The sequence below is a fragment of the Leptosomus discolor genome, chromosome 3 (genome assembly GCF_034619465.1).
Source record: "Leptosomus discolor isolate bLepDis1 chromosome 3, bLepDis1.hap2, whole genome shotgun sequence".
In the NCBI taxonomy this organism is placed as follows: domain Eukaryota; kingdom Metazoa; phylum Chordata; class Aves; order Leptosomiformes; family Leptosomidae; genus Leptosomus; species Leptosomus discolor.
This window is the reverse complement of record NC_141393.1, coordinates 57,424,882-57,443,107: the sequence shown is the minus strand read 5'-3', so window position 1 is coordinate 57,443,107 and position 18,226 is coordinate 57,424,882. Positions and strand designations below refer to the sequence as shown.

The 18,226-nt window shown below is 50.3% G+C and overlaps 1 protein-coding gene across 27 annotated transcripts in view; it reads left to right on the top strand.

The window, feature by feature from the left end:
• The window catches only part of SSBP3 (single stranded DNA binding protein 3), a 55,031-nt gene extending 38,630 nt beyond the window's left edge, over positions 1–16,401 (top strand). For 5 of the 27 annotated variants that reach the window (XM_086463262.1, XM_086463279.1, XM_086463274.1 and 2 more), the window contains 12 exons: positions 7,486–7,545; positions 9,615–9,681; positions 9,789–9,865; positions 12,750–12,814; positions 12,928–12,976; positions 13,299–13,334; positions 13,554–13,608; positions 14,116–14,186; positions 14,698–14,776; positions 15,029–15,057; positions 15,233–15,334; positions 15,918–16,024. In XM_086463262.1, coding sequence (XP_086319388.1) covers positions 7,486–7,545; positions 9,615–9,681; positions 9,789–9,865; positions 12,750–12,814; positions 12,928–12,976; positions 13,299–13,334; positions 13,554–13,608; positions 14,116–14,186; positions 14,698–14,776; positions 15,029–15,057; positions 15,233–15,334; positions 15,918–15,947 — 720 coding nt within the window. In that variant the 3' untranslated portion in view covers positions 15,948–16,024. Of the gene's footprint in view, positions 1–6,625; positions 6,707–7,485; positions 7,546–9,614; positions 9,682–9,788; positions 9,866–12,725; positions 12,815–12,927; positions 12,977–13,298; positions 13,335–13,502; positions 13,609–14,115; positions 14,187–14,697; positions 14,777–15,028; positions 15,058–15,232; positions 15,335–15,917 lie in introns of all 27 variants that reach the window. The other 22 variants (XM_086463263.1, XM_086463255.1, XM_086463275.1 and 19 more) reach the window with 20 other exon arrangements.
• Positions 16,402–18,226: the final 1,825 nt, after the last annotated feature.

The window sequence follows — 18,226 nt, the reverse complement described above, 5'->3', positions numbered from 1 at the left end:
TCTCGACTCTTCCCATTGACAGCCTTCAAGCTGTCCCCTCTGCTTTCCTTTCTGCTCTCACGTAGCATTTTTGCACTGAGAGTCCGATTCAGGAGCAAACAACCCATCCTAGCTCTCTACTTGTTATGCGGCTGGACCAGGAGCTGCTGGGGAAGGAGGAGCTCAAAAGCAGCCCATGGGGGGGGGGTCCTGAAAACCCAGCAGAAGTAACAGCACTGGTGCAGGTGTCATGTGTGGAGATGCTGCCCATCCCCAGAGCTGCCGGAGAGAAGAGAGGATGGGCGCCGATGCATATGGCTCGCATGTGACATCTTAAGAGCCTGCCTTTCCTGAAAGCCCTCCAACATCTGGTTTCTCCTCCCAGCCCTGGGGATGGAGGGGAGGAGGGGAGAAGAAAAATCCCACCTTTTAACACTGTCTGAACATCGCCTCCATGAAAGCCTGTCTGATTTATTGCGGGTGCTGGAGCTCATTCCAGCTTCAGGAGATACTGGAGACCAGCTCTTGCAGAGGTGGGCTGGAGGCTCAGTGGCAAGCTGATCACAGCTCAGGGGTCATTTCCTATCTCTGTAGGAAATTAAAGTGCTGAACTTAAGAGGGCAAAACCAAAAAGGTCACAGGAGTTGCAAAGGACTTCTCCCCGACCATTGGTGTGCTAGCCCTGGGAGTGAGTGAGGTTCCTGGTGGTACCACCTTGGCCAGTGCCCTCCTTGTGCTGGGAGACTGGAGGATGGAGAGGGCTCTGGAGGTTTCAGCATCTCACTCTTCTGCACCGTATTGCAGGCAGCACCAGGGACCTGCAAGGGATATCCCTGAGGGTAGCAGGCATGGGCAGACCGTTTTTGAGAGGGTTTAGAGGGCCTGATCCTGTCCTGCCGTGTTGGGGCATCACACTGGGAGCTGAGGAGGGAGTCACCAGCGAAGCTCAGGTTGCAGAAACCCCGTGCTGCTGCCCTGGGGGTGCATGAAGCCCCCCAGGCCCATGCATTCGGTTGTGCACCACTGTTTGGCAAAGGAAACAAATTATATTGACCATTCCTGGGAGCTAGCGGCCCAAAAACCCGTGGGAGTAAGCTTGGAGGAGAAGTGGCGTGCTGGGAAGGGGAGAGGAGAGGAGGAGTCCAGGCTACAGCACCCATCTGCAGCCGCCGTCTTGCAGGGAGAGTCCCCTGCACTGGGGCTCAGCAGCAACCTTCGGGGTGGGGGCCAAGGGAAATGCAGCCTGCAGAGACTCCCAAAACCTTCCCAAAACGATGAGAAAGGAGAGGCCCTGGGCACCCTTGGGTTGCCAGGGCATTGCATGGTGCCAGCCAGCGGTACGGCATTGGGCTGTGCTCTGGACAAAAGGTGGCTGGGTTGATGGCCAGCGTGGGTAGATGCTTTTATTTAAATCTCTCTCTTTGTCCTGTTGAGATGAGCAAACAAACCCTCTGCTTATCCTCCTAAAGGTCATCAGAGGCGTTCCTGCTTTTGTTTTGAAAGCTGGATTGATGCCGGGGTGCGGATCTGTCAAAGGAGGGACGGGGGGTGCCAGGGAAATGTAGGAAGGAGAATTAAAATTTGAAAGCAATTAATACCACACCTTCTTAACACTAAATAAGGCGCAGGGGTGGGGGCAGTCAGCAGCTCCCCCCCGCCATGGCTGTGCCTCCTCTCCCCATTGCGAACTCCCCGCACCGCCCCGTACCCCGCACACTGATGAAATGGAAAGTTGACCATAAATCAATGTCGGCGGCTGCGTTAGCTATGCATCAGCGGCTCGGCGCCGAGATGCACCAAAACAAAGCGCTGGCTGCTCAGTGTTCCCACACTGCCCCCTAATGCAGAGAGACCTCGGGAGCTGGGGAGGACGGGGGGCTCTGGAGCCCGGGGGGCTCCCCCTGACATCCCCTGCCCTCCCCACCTCTCCTCCCTGCATCCTGGGGCGCAGCTCTTTGGGTAAGGTCACCCACAAGGGTAAGGATGGTAAAGCCAGGGGCAATAGGAAAAGGTCCATGTTGTCCTGCTCCCTTCTTGGATGCCACCATTTTCCCCCTGCTCAGCTGTCCTGACGTCTTGGTGGGATTTGCCACTGATCCGTGGGTGCCACCAGCTCTGATCAACCAGCTCTGGCAAGGTGGCACAATTTCCACAAAACCAGGCTACCCTTCCAGAAATCCCGTGGCAGAACTCGGTATCAGCCTTGCACCAGGCAGAGTTTGAAGGAAGGTGGCTTATGAGCTGGAGGAAAGGAAGAGCAAGCATCAGAGAAAGTTTTTTATCTTGAAGTTTAGTAGGATGCCCGAGGCTTTTGTACTGAGCGTCTGGAGCATATGGTGGGATTTGCAGTCAACTTTCTCTCGGGTGCTCCAGCCAGATGGAGGTGACTGTTCTTGGCTCCGGCTGACACGGGTTTGTTTCCTGAAGAGCTTGTGTTAAACATATTCCTTAAAACCAGGCTTCTGCAGTTGGGAGCCCCAGCTGCAGGCAAAGCAGAGCTCCTGCCCACGGCTGCCTTCCACCATCAGCGGGGGAACTTGGCCCGCCTTGCCTTGCCTTGCCTTGCCTTGCCTTGCTTTGCTTTGCCTTGCCTTGCTTTGCCTTGCTTTGTCCTGCCTGGCCTTGTCTTGCCTTGCTTTGATATGCCTTGCCCTGCCCTGCCCTGCCCTGCCCTGCCTTGCCTTGCCCTCTCTTGAGAAGGTGCGGTTGGGTCCTCACCCGGCACCATGTGCTGGAAGGCGATCGTGGTCCTCCTCTCTGAAGGCACCTGGAGCATCTCTCCTAAAAGCTGCTTCAGGGATATCTTTTTTTTTTTTCATTGACAACTTGCAAAACTTCCCTCTCCTTCAGCAGAAATAAAGCTATTATCCAGTAAACCCAGGCACATCTTTAATTAATCTCAATGTAATTTATTGCAGTATTTCTAATGTAAAAACTGGTAGACAGGGGCAGGTATTCTAAGACACAAGATGCTTACCTATTGCTAACTCTAAATTGTTGGTGTCTCGTGGCAGCGATGCTTTGCCTTCTCGTACCATCCTGCATTGTTCTGCCACCCCCAGAGGTGCTTGAAAATGTTTTTAAATAGAAAAACTCCCCCCATTAGCTGAAAGTATGTAGCCCATAAAACATGATCCATTTGTGGTGAATTACTCTGGAAACATAAATTGACACACGCAGAGCTATGATCGCTCGTGCCATTTTCCATCTTTAATATTTTACAAGAAGTTTGAGGAGTTGAGCTCATGAAAGACAGAATGGAAATAACCTGATCGCCTGGAAACTCCCTGTAGAAAGCAGCAGCGGCAGCAAACTTGGATCGTCTGATGGGTCAGGTTGAGCTTTTAAAGTCCCCATAGTGTAGAGGGGAGAAAAAAATGAAGCAGAGAGGGGGCTGGGGCACCAAGAGTTATTGGAAACAGTTTTCTCTAATGCCGTTTTAGCTGTTTGGGGTCATTTGTTGGGGGGTTTTTGAGGCAGCTACAGGAAGGTGAGGAATAACCCCCAGTGCAACCCATCCAGTTTGAGGGACGGGAGGGGGAAAGAAAGAAAGCAAGCAAAAGAAAACTCAAGAGATTACAGAGTTTCTGTGGTTGGGGAGAGTGCTGGTCTTGAGATGAGTGTGAAATGACCACAGGACAGGTCCTGCTCGCTAGGCACGGCTTGTAGGATGGAGCTCTGCCGAGGGGATGCAGTGCTTGTACATTTGGGATCTGGAGGGAGGTGGTATGGAGGAAGCAAGACTGTGCGTGGTTTCAGCCTCCTCTTGTAACAGCACTAGCTAATAACTGCTAAATACACATTTTTAAAGAAAAAAGGGTTGTTCCGTTGGTTGGAGCCCACATGTCATCTCTGCAAAACACTTGTCTCAACCACTGTGATCCATCGGGATCATCTGCTGCTTCCACTGCAGCAAGGGAAACCCGTGTGAAAAAGCAACCGATCCAGCAGGCGTTCCTGGCCGAACGCAGGTCCCGGCCCTGAAACATCTGCAAATATTTACAGAGATAACAGTATCCGGAGGGTCTGCGTTTCTGATGGAGCAGAGCAGCCGTGCTGGGAGAGGGCCGTGGCGGTTGCAGCCTGGAGCGAGCATTTCAGATGCTGCTGCTCATTGCTGTTCTGAAAAAGCAAGAAAAGAAGAATTAAAAAAAAAAAAAAAAGAAAAAAGCCCCTTTTGGTTCCTCCCTGCCTCTGAGACGTTGCACAAGCTGGGTGTTTGCAGTCACATTATCCAGAAGTCTCTGCTGGGAGCAGTACCACATGGGATAATGCAATGGTGAGGATGCAGCAGTACTGAGCTTGGAGCATCCCGGGGAGCAGCCTTGGGGCAGCAGGGCAGCACCATGCTCCAGAGGACGCATTCAGCAGCGCAAAAAAATTATGCTTTCCGGATCCATTTGTCACAGAGGATTTTTCTGTGGCAAAAATGCAACCATGTCTTACAGACGCTTTTTGTATGACGACCAAACGCTGCTTGCTCTGAAGCTCTAAATGCAGACCCAAAACATCACCTGCAGGCCCAGCCGGGGTGAGTGTAGGTGGCCATGTCCCCCACACATTCAATACCCGTTAACTCCACACGCCAGGGGATACAAGAGGGAGGATGTCAGGGGTTTAATCAGGGGTTTAGTAACTTCAGAACAGGGTCTGTGTGCCTGTCCAGTCAGTACCTGGATAACAATGACCTCCCCTTGCAGCGCAGCAAGGCAGGTGTTTGTGGAGGACCTGTTGACTCTTGAGTTGGTGGGACTTTTGAGGGTTGGCCTCTGTGAGTCCTAGTTTTTCCCTTCCTCTTGGTTTCATCGCTCGTTCACCTCTGCCAATCTTCCCTACCCCAAATCCTGCAGCTGTGATTTGTAGGAAGGACTTTGGTGGTGGCCAGACCTCATTGGGGGGTGCTGTCATCCACGAACTAGCAGTGGGAAGTGGCTGCTGCCCCTGATGCATTTTGCGTTTGCACAGACAGAGTTAGCCACCTCAGAAGCAAAAATAAGTCAAGTTTCGTGCGTGGAGAGGACTTCTGCTAAAGGAGGTTGATGCTACAGTTGGGTGGGCCACAGAGATTTGTCTTCTCCACTCTGGTGGGACGTGGATGGAGAAGACAGTTGTGTTGGCACCGAGAGGGTTATCCTGAGGTGCTGTGACCTCTTCCAGCCAGGGTTCGCTGGGCAGTAGGGGCGGGGGCTGGTTGCCTTCAGCTCCTGGAGAATAAATGGTGGGACTTCATTTCCCTGGGCACAGTGGCTGGAGCGGAGAGGCTGGCAGGAGGCTGTTGGTTTAAATCCGCTTGGCTCCATCTCGCCGCCGAACCGTTCAAATAAATTTTTTTTAAAAAAAAAAGAAAAAAAAAAAGGAAAAAAACCCACCCTCTTACTTTATTTACATTGCACTCAAGTTTCCGCCTTACAAAAGATTTGCAGGTGCAAATATGTCCTGCCTTCATTAACTTCCCCTCCCTTTTTAATTTATGTGATTTCAATTTTCCTTCCCTGTACTGTTAATTAGGGGACCCTCTAATCAGTACCATTATCACAGTGGTATTCATGTTTAGGAAAGCTGCTAAACAAATGCTTGCAAAATTGCTAAATGGCTAATTAATGTCTGTTAATTAAGAAAATTGCTCATGGTAACAAACCATGCCATTGCTGGCAACAGCTAGAAGGCGAACACTTGTTGAAATTAGTAACGAGGCAGGTAGAGAACATCTGCTCCGGCTCCGGTCCTGGAGCCTGCCGTCGCTTTCCATCACCTACTGACAAAGCTCGTTTGCTTTCTCTACCAATTACCCCCGCTTTGACTCAAAAAATACTTTTTTTTTCCCTTACGTTAACACACACTGCTATATTCTTGCACTGAGCTCGTAGTTTTTCCAAGCAAATTTTCATTTTGTGCTTTTAAGGGAAATTAAAAAAAGAAAGTGGGCGTTCAAGCCCAAAATGTCAGTGGCTGCTGCATTGCAGCCTTAAACCTGCACCGACTAATCTCTCCTTTTTTCCCCTAGACATCCTTTCTTTGCTCGCAAGCCATTTTACTCGCATCCTTAGGGAATCCACCTCGAGGAAGGATGTTGCATCCGTCCAGGCTGGCGATGCAGCCCCGGTTGTGCCGGCCAAACGCTGCCCAGGCACGAGCTGGGACGTGCTCCTTGTCCTCTGCACTCGCTCCAGCACTTCCAGTGAACCACGGTCAAAAAAAAAAACCAAAACCCGGAGGTGTTTCCAACCTTTGGGATGAGAGAGGAAAAAATGATATTTTTTTTGCCTTGGGGGTTTTTTTTGTATTTCCCCCAACCTCTCTGGTCCTCTCCTGCATATTTTTTCTTCCTCATTGCACGCCCTTGCAAAGTATTTCCCTGTGTGTTTATCATTGCAGACTTGGTTGAACTACTGGACCGTTTACCATCAATGTGGCTGCTGTATTTTGACAGATGTTCTGATTTTTAATTTTTAATATTTTTTTCATATATCATTATTCACTGTTCAACTACAAATTAATAGAAATTCAATTAAAAAGAGGAAAAAAAAATTTAAAATGGGAGAACTGACTCCCCGACAAAACAGGTCCACCCGTCAATCCTTTTTTTAGCTCTTTCTGCGCTTTCATGTGCTAATCTATAACCTCCTTCTACTGTCTGACCTCACAGGGACCGCCTGGGTCACAGCCCTCGCCACACGCACAGCCTCCACCCCACAATCCTAACAGCATGATGGGACCCCACAGTCAGGTAAAGACACTAGCGATGGGTAGGGCTGTGAACCGGGACGTGCGCTCGATTTGCTTTTTTTTTCCTCCTCTATAAGCATGCTGGGCAGCGGGTACCCGCTCCCCCGGGGAGCATCCCCCTGGGCACCCCAGCTCCAAAGCAAAATGTTGGTTTTTTCCCTTTTTTTTCTTTCTTTTTTTTTTTTTTTTTTTTTTTTTTTTTTTTTTTTTTTTTGGATGTGCAGTTGTCAATGGACTGAGAAGTCAATCGTGGGTATCAGACTGTTTTACCTTCCCAAGGTAGCCTGAGAAATTTAACTTCATGTGGGATTTTAAGCTTCTGTTAGTAGCTGCAGTTCTAAAAAAGTAACTAAGTCTTTCTTCTTTTTTTTTCAGTACCTATCACTGGGGTTTTTTTTGTGTGTGCGTGTCTGTATGTGCTTATTTGCCACTTTTTAAAATATATCTCTATATATTTAATCTTGAACAGTATCTAACAACACTCAGGGTTTCCCATGCACTAATTTTAACAGCCTCACCTAGTATTGCCGATGTCAAACACTCTCAAACAATAAATCTGCAGAGAAAATGTTTAAAAAATGGACTCCGAACACCTTTTGGTTTTTGGGTTTTTGTTGTGGTTTTTTTTTCCTTTTGAAACTTAACTTTTTTAAAAAGGATGTCTCCAGAAAAAAAAAAAAAAAACAAACCAAAAACAGTGTGTACAGTCTAACCGGCGTGCGTGGGGAGCGTGCTGCCTCCCTGCAGCTCGGCCCTGACCTCCCTTTTGTGTCCCCGCAGCCATTCATGTCGCCGCGCTACGCCGGAGGTCCCCGGCCCCCCATCAGGATGGGCAACCAGGTACTGCGCTGCCGGGCTCCACACCAGTGGGTTTCCTGGGGATGGCTTTTATTTGGGGAGGGGGACAAGGGCCAGGTGTCCTGCAGATGCTCCTTGGGTTTGGCTGGCAAGCATCTCCTCCTTCGGGCGTCCTCCGTTTTCTTGGTGCTGGAGCATCAAGTGTCACGTAACCATTTTATTTTGATTTTTCTTTGAGGTTCGAGTATATCCAGGGTGTAAATGGCAGTAGGGAATGTGCCACTTCTTATTTGTAGTGTTTTCAGCATGGCCGCGCCGTGGGCTTGCAGCCCGTCTGGATTTTCCCTGCAATTGCAGAAAATTAAAGTGATGGAGATAATCCTGCTGCTGGGTTGACCGAGCGCTTAGATCAGCGGCCGGGTCAAGCGGGGCAGGTCACTGCTGAATTTTTTGGGTTGGGTTTATCCTCTTATCTCAGCTTAAACAAGGGCAGTTTGTTTCTGGCCTTACGGACAGAGGCTTCCACCCCACGCGCTGCCTGAACGCATGGCCTTTGGTTGAGGAATTCATCTCGTTCCCACCGATGCCGTGCAGATCCATAGGGTAAAGACTGAACCGGAGGCTATTTGTCATTAAAGGCAACCTGTAATTCCTTTGAGTAGCAAAGGTGACTGTGCAAAAGTCATCTTGGGAGCTTGTTTTTTGGGCTAACAACATTATTTTTATGGCTCTTAGTAGCAGAAAGAGCAGGATAGTCAGAAAAAAATAGGAGGCAGCAGCTTGCTTCATGTTTGTGATGGCTGGATTTGAGACTTGAATCGCTGGAACTTGTGAAATGATGGTGAGACAGCTGAGATGTAGCTGAAAAAAACTCAGGGTGGTGGGGCTGATGTAGGACTCCCAAGCCCAGCTGAGCTGGAAGAGCCTCCCACCCAGAGCACTGGTGGCTGTTTTAGCGAGGTGTTAATTAGCTGCACCTCTTCATGGCACAATTTTAATTGGCCCCTGTCCTGCTGTGGTCCCGGGCTCATCCTGAGCACCGCTGGAGGTGAGCACAGTGAGCTGGGGCAAGCAGGAGAGGCAGGGGACCCGTTTGGGGAGGCTGCTTTTGCAGCAGGGTCGAACATCCAGGAGTGGGTAAAGCTTATCAGAAAGATTTAATTTTTTTTCCCCCAAACACCACATATAAAACACAGATTTGTACCTACGCAGAGCTTGGTGAGGTTATGGTCACGTCCAGAGGGACAAGAGGAATAAACAGGCAGGCAGGAAGGTCAGGCAGCGGAAGTGTAAATACCCATCTCTACAACCCCCCTGGTTTATCTTCCTCCTCCTGCCAGCTTCCAGGCTGCAAAAAAATTGGGATTGAGCAGATTCTGCTTCGGCCCAGCCGTGTGCACCCAGTGCCTAGCAGTGGGGTCTGTCTGTGTCGGCATTCAAATAAAAGGCAGCACTGTAGCAAAACTGTTTACAGTTTGCATCCTGCAGACAGATGGTATCTGCGCTTTTCTCGCCCTTTATCTGTTTGGAGCAGCCTTTGAACTTTAAATAGCCTCCTTGCCCGAGCAGAGTGTGGGTTTGGGGAGGGGGAGCATCCACCTTCCCCTCTGCCTGCGTGGGGACAGGTCCGAATGCTGGTGTGCTGCAGATGGAGCATCTCCCCCTCGGCAGCCAATGAATCACTGCAACTTGTACGGTTTGGCCCTGGTACTGTGGAATACCTGGGAGCCGTGCTGCCCATGTCCTTTCCCTGACGGCTTTGACACCTCTGCCCCGTGCAGCCCAGGCTTTCCCCAGCTCCCCTAAAATACGACAGGCTGATGGCTGTGGGGAGAGGAGGAAACGCTGGCACCTTGTTTGGTTTTTAGAGGGTGCTTGCAAAGGGAAAGTGGGGGCAAATGCCCAGAGGCTGTAGGAAGACGCTTGGGATGCGGGATGCAGTGGGATGACGGATGGTCGAGCAGCCATGCTGGGGCAGGAGGGTTGGTGCATCCCAAGGAGCACACCGAGGAGCCCCCTGAAAGCCTCAAGTCTCAACCCAAATCTATCTGTAGGCTGGTTTTTAGTAATTATTGGGGGTTTTTTTAATCTTCCTCCCCTTGTTTTCACAGCCCCCGGGCGCCGTTCCCGGTACACAGCCATTGCTGCCCAATTCGATGGATCCCACGCGACAGCAAGGTAAACCCAGAGGAGGAAGGTTGAACATTAACATTTCTCATTAGCTGTTAATCTGGGACCCGAAGTGGCTGCTGTGCCACATAACACCCCTGCTTTCCTCCCAACAGGTCACCCTAACATGGGCGGCCCCATGCAAAGGATGAATCCTCCGCGAGGGATGGGCCCCATGGGTCCCGGTCCACAGGTAAGCCAAGCACCAAAGAGCATCTTACAGCTCTTTCGCTGTACACCGTCGAAACAACCTCCTGGGGCTCAAAGGCCTGGGAGTTCCCCCGCACACACCCTGTCCCCCCATTAGTGTTAATGCGTTTTACATTAGTCTTGCATCTGGAAATCCCTCCTTCTGACATGAGTGAGGTCTTCAGAGCTCATTAAGGGTATTGCAACCTCCCTCCTGCCCTTTTGTCAAAGGGGATGGCACTTAGCACTGCGCCGGAGCAGCCTTTGAGTGCATTACACTGCCTGCCTGGGAAATAGTTACGACGCTAACAGCAGGAAAGGGAAAGGAGGCTTGCATTAAAAATAAATAAATAAAAACAAATGGCAGAGATCCCTTTAGCAGGGGAATAAGGCTTTCCTCTGCGAGGTTCCCCTCTGCCTGCCCTTCCTGCTGCCCGCTTGAGCTCTCTATTTCAGGAAAGGGGAGTAAACTCTTGAAATTAAGCAGATCTGGGTTAATATATGCTATCTTTCTGTTGATTCACTTTATGGAGCGGCTTGTTGTTGACTCACTCCTGTTTGTACTTTCTATGAGACTTCAAAACCAGATTACCATATTTTGGTTGGAGGTTTATCCTCTCTGCATCGTCGCCTACGTCGAGTTTGTAGCGCGAGGATCAGAGTCTGTCAAGAGACGAGCAAGTGCGCTGGAGTTTTGTTTTGTTTTTCCCCCAGAGACTGTTGAGATAAGCGAGTATTGTGTAAAGAGGGAGTTGTGTCATCTCTTTTTAACACCAGCCGGAGGATGCTGCTCCGGGGTGCCTGGCTGTCTCCACAGGCACCTGGATCCGTCCTAGGGCAGGAGATGAAAAACCTGCGCGAGCGTCGTTTCACAGACCAGCCCTCTGATAGCGCCGCTGCTCTGCTTAAAAATCCTCCTTTCCTGGAGGATTGCACCCAAAAAAAAAAAAAAAAAAAAAGGCATTTGTTAGCGTGGCCTGCGCCAAGGAGCGCGGCGGCGGTTTGCCTGGAGGAGGCTGCTTGCTTCCCACTTGCAGAGCTCGCCGCGGAACTTGGAAGCCGCGAGCGCGCGTTCAGCGCCGCGTGGGATGGCGGCGGCTCTGGAGCCGGCAGGAGTTGTGAAATGTTCAGAGCTTTTATTTTTGACTCCGCCGTTCCCTGTGTACGTACATTGGGGAGAGGTTTTTTTTTTTTTAAAAGGCAGCCTTCCCCTGGAGAAGCGCTGGGCTTCCCAATCTGGCAACTGCAGGGTACTGCCTCCCTGTAGCCAGCCAGGAACCAGTGCCTGTGCAGGGGACCACCAAAAATACTGAACCAAACCCAGCAGCCCTCACGCCTTACATGCCCAGGGCTTTTTTTTTTTTTTTGCTTTAAGCTTAGCATCAGGACCTTGCCAAATACTCCTTACATTATTCCAAAGGGCTGCAGAGCATGCAGCCAGGACATCCCAGCGTCCTGACAACAGCTACTTATTACACACCAACCATGAATCATCCCTTACAGCCGATTGCCGCTGCCTGTTTCCCTTTAACAGTCGCAGTTTTAGCTCTGCAGAAGGCAGGATTAGGTTTCCTGGTGCCTCTATGAAGAAGGTTTGTAGCTTGCTGGGTTTCGGCAGCATCTTGCCGGAGCTCGGCATCCAGGTCGCTCAGCACAGCTGCGTTCCCTCCCCACCCTCCCTGAGCATCTTTCAGATGGCTTCGTTTTCCAGCCTTTCAGCTCCAATTAAAAATGCTGAGCTTTTTTTTTTTTTTTTTTTAAACAAGGGGTTTGATACTGCTATTCAGTGTAAATGGCTGGAATTTTGATCAATTAAGGACTTGCTGGTAATTTGTTTGGGGAAAACCCTTTTCTGCCTCTTCAAAACAAACTTTGGCGATGCCCTTAGCAGAGCACTGTGCTCCAATGCATCCATAAATGCAGGGAAAAATCAGCAGTATTGATGTATTGCACCTAAAATCCAGCTTGGAACGCTCCAAGGGGCTGCAAAATAGGTAGCGGCCAGCTGTCCCCTCTCTTGCCCTAGCAATCTTTTCTCTAAATAGCAGAAATACAGCCCAAAAAGATGCATTGCGGGGGGAAGGTGGGAGGGGAGGAGCAGCAGCTCGACCTAAATCCGGCTGCACGTCGCCCGGAGGGCACAGGGAGCAAAGCACAGACCAAATGGAGCGCGGCATTCGGGGGATTCCTCTTCCTTTGCTGCCTTGGGCTTGGCTTTGTACTAGAACTGGGTTTAGGAGATGAGGGATGCAGATCTGAGGCTCCCAGTCCCGGCTGGAGGCTAAGCTGGGGTGGAATAAGCCAGGAGAGGAGCCCCGAGGGGCTGCCTGCCTTCACCCGCTCACTGCAGCTGCAGTCCCACTCTGGGGGATGTAGCAGAAAGCTGGGAAGCAATGGGAAAACAAGCCTGGCTTGGTTTTCCCTGCTCCAGCCGTCATCCTGGGAGCAGGGGATGCTGCTCCATCTCGGGGAGAGCTTGCACAGCCTTTTCCCGTCCTTACACTGCAGCAATAGCCTTCCAAGCAACGCTGCCTTTTGTCCTGCTGCCCCTGTTTTCTCCTGCACAAGAAGACAAACCCAAAAAGCTGTTGTTGGCGCCTGGGGGCTGTGATCAGATTTGTCTCCCAGAGCTGGGAGGAGGCTGTTTTTCCTCCACTAGTGTGGCATCAGAGACCATCGGGGGCTCAGCCTGGCTCCTTTCCGTATTCAGCTGCCTGGTTTTTTATAAACAATTGGTAATTGCCTCTGCGTTCATCACCATCTAATATTTTTGTTCAAAGCTCATTTTTGCAAACTAACCCTCTTGTATTTTTTTTTTTTTCCCCTTCTCTTGCCTTCTCCGGTTTCCCTTCCCGTTACGGTAGACTGACCCTTGGTTATCGTTGCAGAACTACAGCAGCGGCATGAGACCTCCACCCAACTCCCTAGGTCCCGGCATGCCTGGAATTAACATGTAAGGCAAACCCCACGCTGGGGATGTTTGGCTGCCAACTCAGGCTTTGCGGGACCGTGCGGATAAAAACACAACTTCTTTTCTTCTTTTTTCCTGTTTAATTTTGACTCCAGGGGGCCGGGAGCCGGCAGACCGTGGCCGAACCCCAGCAGTGCTAACTCAGTGAGTATCCCGCAGTCCCTGAAGCGAGAGCGGGGCTGACTGGGGACTGTCCTGCAATTGAGGCCCTTCCCCGTTAGCTGACTCCTGCTAATGAGAGGGGGTTCCCCAGCCTCTCATTTAGGCGCTGCATCTGAAGCCTAAGCCCTGCTCCTGTGCTGCTGTCCCCATGGTGGGGTGTAGCTGTGGGGGCTAGTGGGCCCTGGGACCCCCATCCTGGCTGGGCTGGGGGGTGGCAGGGGCTCTGGGCTGTGCCCTACTGGAGTCCAGCGCATGGGAGCCCTCGTGCACCCTGTGGCTGAACCCGTCTCTCTTCTCTCTATAGATCCCATACTCTTCTTCATCGCCTGGTACATACGTGGTGAGTCCTCCTGCTCCATCTGTTCATCCTGTCGCCAGGGTGCAGAGATGTTAATGGCTCAGGGAGCTCATGCGGTTTGAGGGGGTAATTGGTCTGGGGTGATGGGGGGGACAGGCTGGGTTTGGGAGTGCGAGGACCAGCGGGGGGAGGGTTTGAAAACATGGGGAGGTGGGCGATGCTCGTGTTTGCACTGCTGATCCCCGTTTTGTCTCTCCGCAGGGTCCACCCGGCGGCGGCGGTCCTCCGGGGACACCCATCATGCCCAGTCCCGCAGGTATGAGCCCCCCAAGACCCCCCGTTGGGGGCCAACCCTCCCAGGCTCCTGCCCCTTCCCCTTCCCCTGCCAGGGGACCCCCATCCCTAGGGCTGCGCCACCAAGCACAGGCAACCCCTGCCTAACCAGCAATAACCAATTTATGTAGCTTTTGCCTTTCCGGGGAGCAAGCGGCGTGGGCTGCTTGTCTTCGGGATGGCTTTTGGGGATGTTCCCATATCCCCCCATGGATTTGGATGCTGCGGGGCTTGGGGAGGTGAGGAGTGCTACATGGCAGGAATTACCTCCCCATGCTTCCCAGCCAGGAGTTGAATTATTTTTCACAGTTGAATTTCTGTGATTAAAAACTTTGTGGATCTTCATTAAATACAAATTAGCCAGAAAATGGTGGTACTTAGAGGGAATTTTAGGTGATAAAATACAAAAGAATGAGTTCAAGTGGCATGAGTTTGTTTTAATTAAGAAATGAATTAATCACCCGACTTACTGGGCTTCACTGTTCCACAGATTCAACAAATTCAAGTGACAACATCTACACAATGATTAATCCAGTACCGCCCGCAGGCAGTCGATCGAATGTAAGTCTGCTTTCTAATAATTTACATATCAGATACCATAACAAATCATAATTAACTTCATCAGTTGAGAGTAAAGCAGTTTAATTGATTTCAGCCATTTGTTACAAAACAGAAATAAAACAAACCATCAAAAAGCGATTAACTCTTCAGTGACTTTGTTAATTTTTTATGCTTATTAAGAGAGCAGCGGTCCTGCTGCTCCGGCCAAGGTGGTGGCAGCTGCGTGCCCAGCGAGATGCTGTTTTGCGGGATCTGGGCAGACTTAAATCTCGTTAAATGCTAGTTGGAGGGAGCCCTCTGCGCTGCCGTGGGTCTGGGTCTGCCCACACCTGTCTGGCCAAATTTTATAGGTGGACCCACATGAGCCCTGAGATGTGCCCCGCAGCCTCGGGGGTTGATGCGTCCTTCCTCTCGCCCTGCTAGGGAGAGATGGCTGGGAAGGAGCTACTGTGGCGGATGTGCGGGGTGGTTTTGTGGCTGATCTTGGTTTTGTCGCCTTTTTCTTCCGCAGTTCCCGATGGGCCCCGGCTCCGACGGCCCTATGGGAGGCATGGGCGGCATGGAGCCCCATCACATGAACGGATCGTTAGGTGAGCACCCGCGCAGGGGGGCTGTGCCTTGGGGAGCCCCGCTGTGCCTTCACTCCCCGGGGACGCTGGCAGAGCATCCCAGTGCCTGCTCCCATCCCAGGGTCAGCCCTTGCTTTTGGACCAGTGGTTGAAGCAGAGCCTTTGGCTGGAGATCAGAAGGGTGGTCAGGGAGGGGAGGGGGGCAGGGGGGCGCAGGGGCCATTGCTGCGTGCTCAGTAAGGCTGTTCTCCTTTTGTGTCCCCCCCTGTGCAGGGTCAGGAGACATAGATGGACTTCCAAAAGTAAGTGAGCTGCAGAACGGGTGTGTGGGCCCCCTTTTTCTGAGAGTGTGACCCCAATGGATGGGGACACATCAGGGGGATGTGACCGGGGCAGGTGGGGCTGCGTCCTGCCCCCACGGTGTTTCAGCAGGGCACAGGGACCTGCTCACCGCCTCCCCCCTCCCATCTCCCACAGAATTCTCCAAACAACATAAGTGGCATTAGCAATCCCCCGGGCACTCCAAGAGACGACGGGGAGCTGGGAGGCAACTTTCTCCATTCCTTCCAAAATGACAATGTGAGTGAGTGCCTCCCTGGGGACGGGATGGGACGGGGTGGAACGGTCCCTGGGGCGTCCCGGCATAGGGGTGGGTGGCCTTGGCGGTGGGTGCCTTTTGGACCTGTGTGTGAGCTGCTCCGGGACAGAAAGTGGGAGGAAGAAATACACGGGTGGGTGCAAGCTTGGGTCCTTGGCAGGAGGGGGGTGTACTGAGGGAGGGGAGAGGATCCTGTGGAGTGGAGGGGAGCTGGTGCAGATGCAGCCAACCGTGCTGGCCTGGGCGGTTCGAGGCGCTGTGCGTGGCTGCAGACATTCCCTCCTCTTCTTCCACTATTAGCAGCATGTACACGCCTGCATGTTAATTATTTGTTCTAAATTGCATCTCACCCCATACTGTTCTGTTGATTTTCTCCACGGAAAAGCAAGTTACAAAGCAGATTACACCATGATAAATTCGAGTCTCCGGCATATCTTCTCCTCCTGATTTATTAGATCCAATTAGGTTGCTGTATAGTTGTCATCAGCCTCCTTTTGCATCCCACTTCGGTGTCTCGGGGTCTGGCCCGCCTGGTTTCTCACCCTGGCTCTGTCTCTCTTCCAGTATTCCCCCAGCATGACGATGAGTGTGTGATTTCCCTCCCCCTCCTCCTCTCCAGGATCAAGAGAGTCAGCTGCCGTTCGGAGGATCTCAACGAATTATGCAAGAAGAAGAAGAAGAAGAAGCTAGGTGTATGGGCAGGGAGACGCGTGGCGGGGGCCAAAACCCCAGGTTTAGTTTCATGCAATAAAAAGGCTGAACTTTTTATTCCATAAAACATGAAGGACAAAACTTAAAATATTTCAAGACATGACAAGACCCTTCTTTGTGCAGAAGGGTTTATATATGTACATGACACTTCTTTTTGGAAACAAACGGAAGCCTCTAGCACTCAACTCCGATCTCTTTGCTTTGTTCTTTTAAATAAAGACAGAAACCGAACCTGTTGTATGTTTGTGCCGTGCGACACCAGGAAGCTAGTCTAGATATGAAATCTCATGTTGTCTCTGTTGTAGTCATTTTTTTAAATAAACTGGACAGTTTACAATGGTGGTTTTCGTTCAGAAGGCCTTTTTTTGTTTTGTTTTGGGGGGTTTTTTCCCTTCTAGTTTTGGTTTTGGGTTTTTTTTGGTTTGGTTTTTTTTTGGTTCGTTTGCAGCACAACGCTTCCTCCTCCAGTTAACAAGATCTGCTTTGGGGAAGAGACTCCACCACCTCGTTATAAACTTGTTAACGCAGGTGACCCCTTCTAGGATCACATCCTCGAATGAATCGTGATCTTGCTCTCTGTGACTGTGGCATGCACTGTGTTAGTCTTTCCCCCTCTCTCTGAGTACAAGAAGAAATCTCTGTCCCTCCCTTCCCCAGAGTCCTTCAGCTGGTTCACTGCAAAAATTGATTTTTTTAATAAATTTTTTTTAATCCACTGAAAGAAAGGGTTAATCTGACCTGGGACTTTGAAACTGTGATCTCCAGCTAACTTTGGGGGTTTTGGGGGATTTTATTTGCTTTGGGGGTATTGGGGGGGGGGGGGGGGGGTGTGTCTTTTCTTTAGAGATGTGCTCTTGTCAGGGTTTCATTTATCTATGATTTGGAACTGGATGGAGATATTTTTTAAGGAATTCTTGTTGTTAAAATGTAACCTTGCTATTCTGTAGGCTCGCTCTGTAATAAGAAAATAAAAATTAATGGCAAGCATCGAAGGCCCTTCCTTCTGGTGGGAGAGGAAGGGATGAGCCAAGGCTGCGGGTTGGGATCTCTGTACATGACACTACCCTGTAGTTTGGTCTTTGTTTTTCTCCAGCTCCCATTTCTGCTCCATGTATATCATATTCTGTAAAATACTCTCTCCCTTGGATTTGACCTTTGTGCGGATTATTGCAAGCATTGTATCTTGTTTCAGTGTTTTTTCTTACCTTGTAGTCTGGTTCGAAAATTACCGAGAGGGGAAAAAAAAATAATTATTATACATTGTAGTTTGTGTACGATATTTGTTGATAATGTTTTATTAAAGGGATGTCTTTTTTCCGCACCCCTTCATTGAAATGTTTTTGGGGAACATTTGGCTTGTTTTTATTATTCTGACTGCAAGACATGAGATGACAAAACTTTTTTTTTAGTGTATAATACTAATTTTTTTTTAATGTTTGCCTTCTTTCTCTTAGGCATTTTAATTGTGCTTTACCTGTAGAAAGTCGCTGGGGAGGGAGGGGCGGGTGGGATTGGGAGGGTATGAGGGTGTCAGTCTCATAGTTACAGTCAGGTTAATATTTTTCCGAGTAACGCTGAGAAATAAGGAACGCAGATTTGTTGCATCGCAAACATACCCAGGGGCTCCCTAAGGGGGCAACTTTTTCCCTGTTCCACTTTACATCTTGTTCAGGTTTTTGGGTTTGTGGTTTTCTTTTTTCTTTTTTCTTTTTTTTTTTTTTTTTTTTTGTTCTGACGTGAGGAAATGAAAGGACCGGTTTTAATGTATTTTAAAATGAATAGCTAAATTATTGTCTTCATTGGTATGGGATGGTTTTTTGAATGAAACGGTTCTCCCCCCTTCTTCCCCCCCTCCCCATGCTGTAATAAATATCAACATAAACATTTGATTTCAGTGCTCTGCAGTTTGTTCCTGGTGTTTGCTGCCAGACCTGGGAGGGGGTATTTTTTTTTCGACCTTTATTTATCGAGAACCAAACCTCAGGTTTGGGACGTGGGACCAGTGATGCAGAGCTGAGGGGCGGCTGGTGTTGGGGGCGTCTCGCTGAGCCTGGGAAGGTGGACGGGGATTTGGCTGTGCTGCAAGACCTGCGGGGGCTGGGAGAGGGTTGCTTTAGCGATGCTTGCTTGTATTTTTTTTTTAAGCATTTTGAAAAATCCTA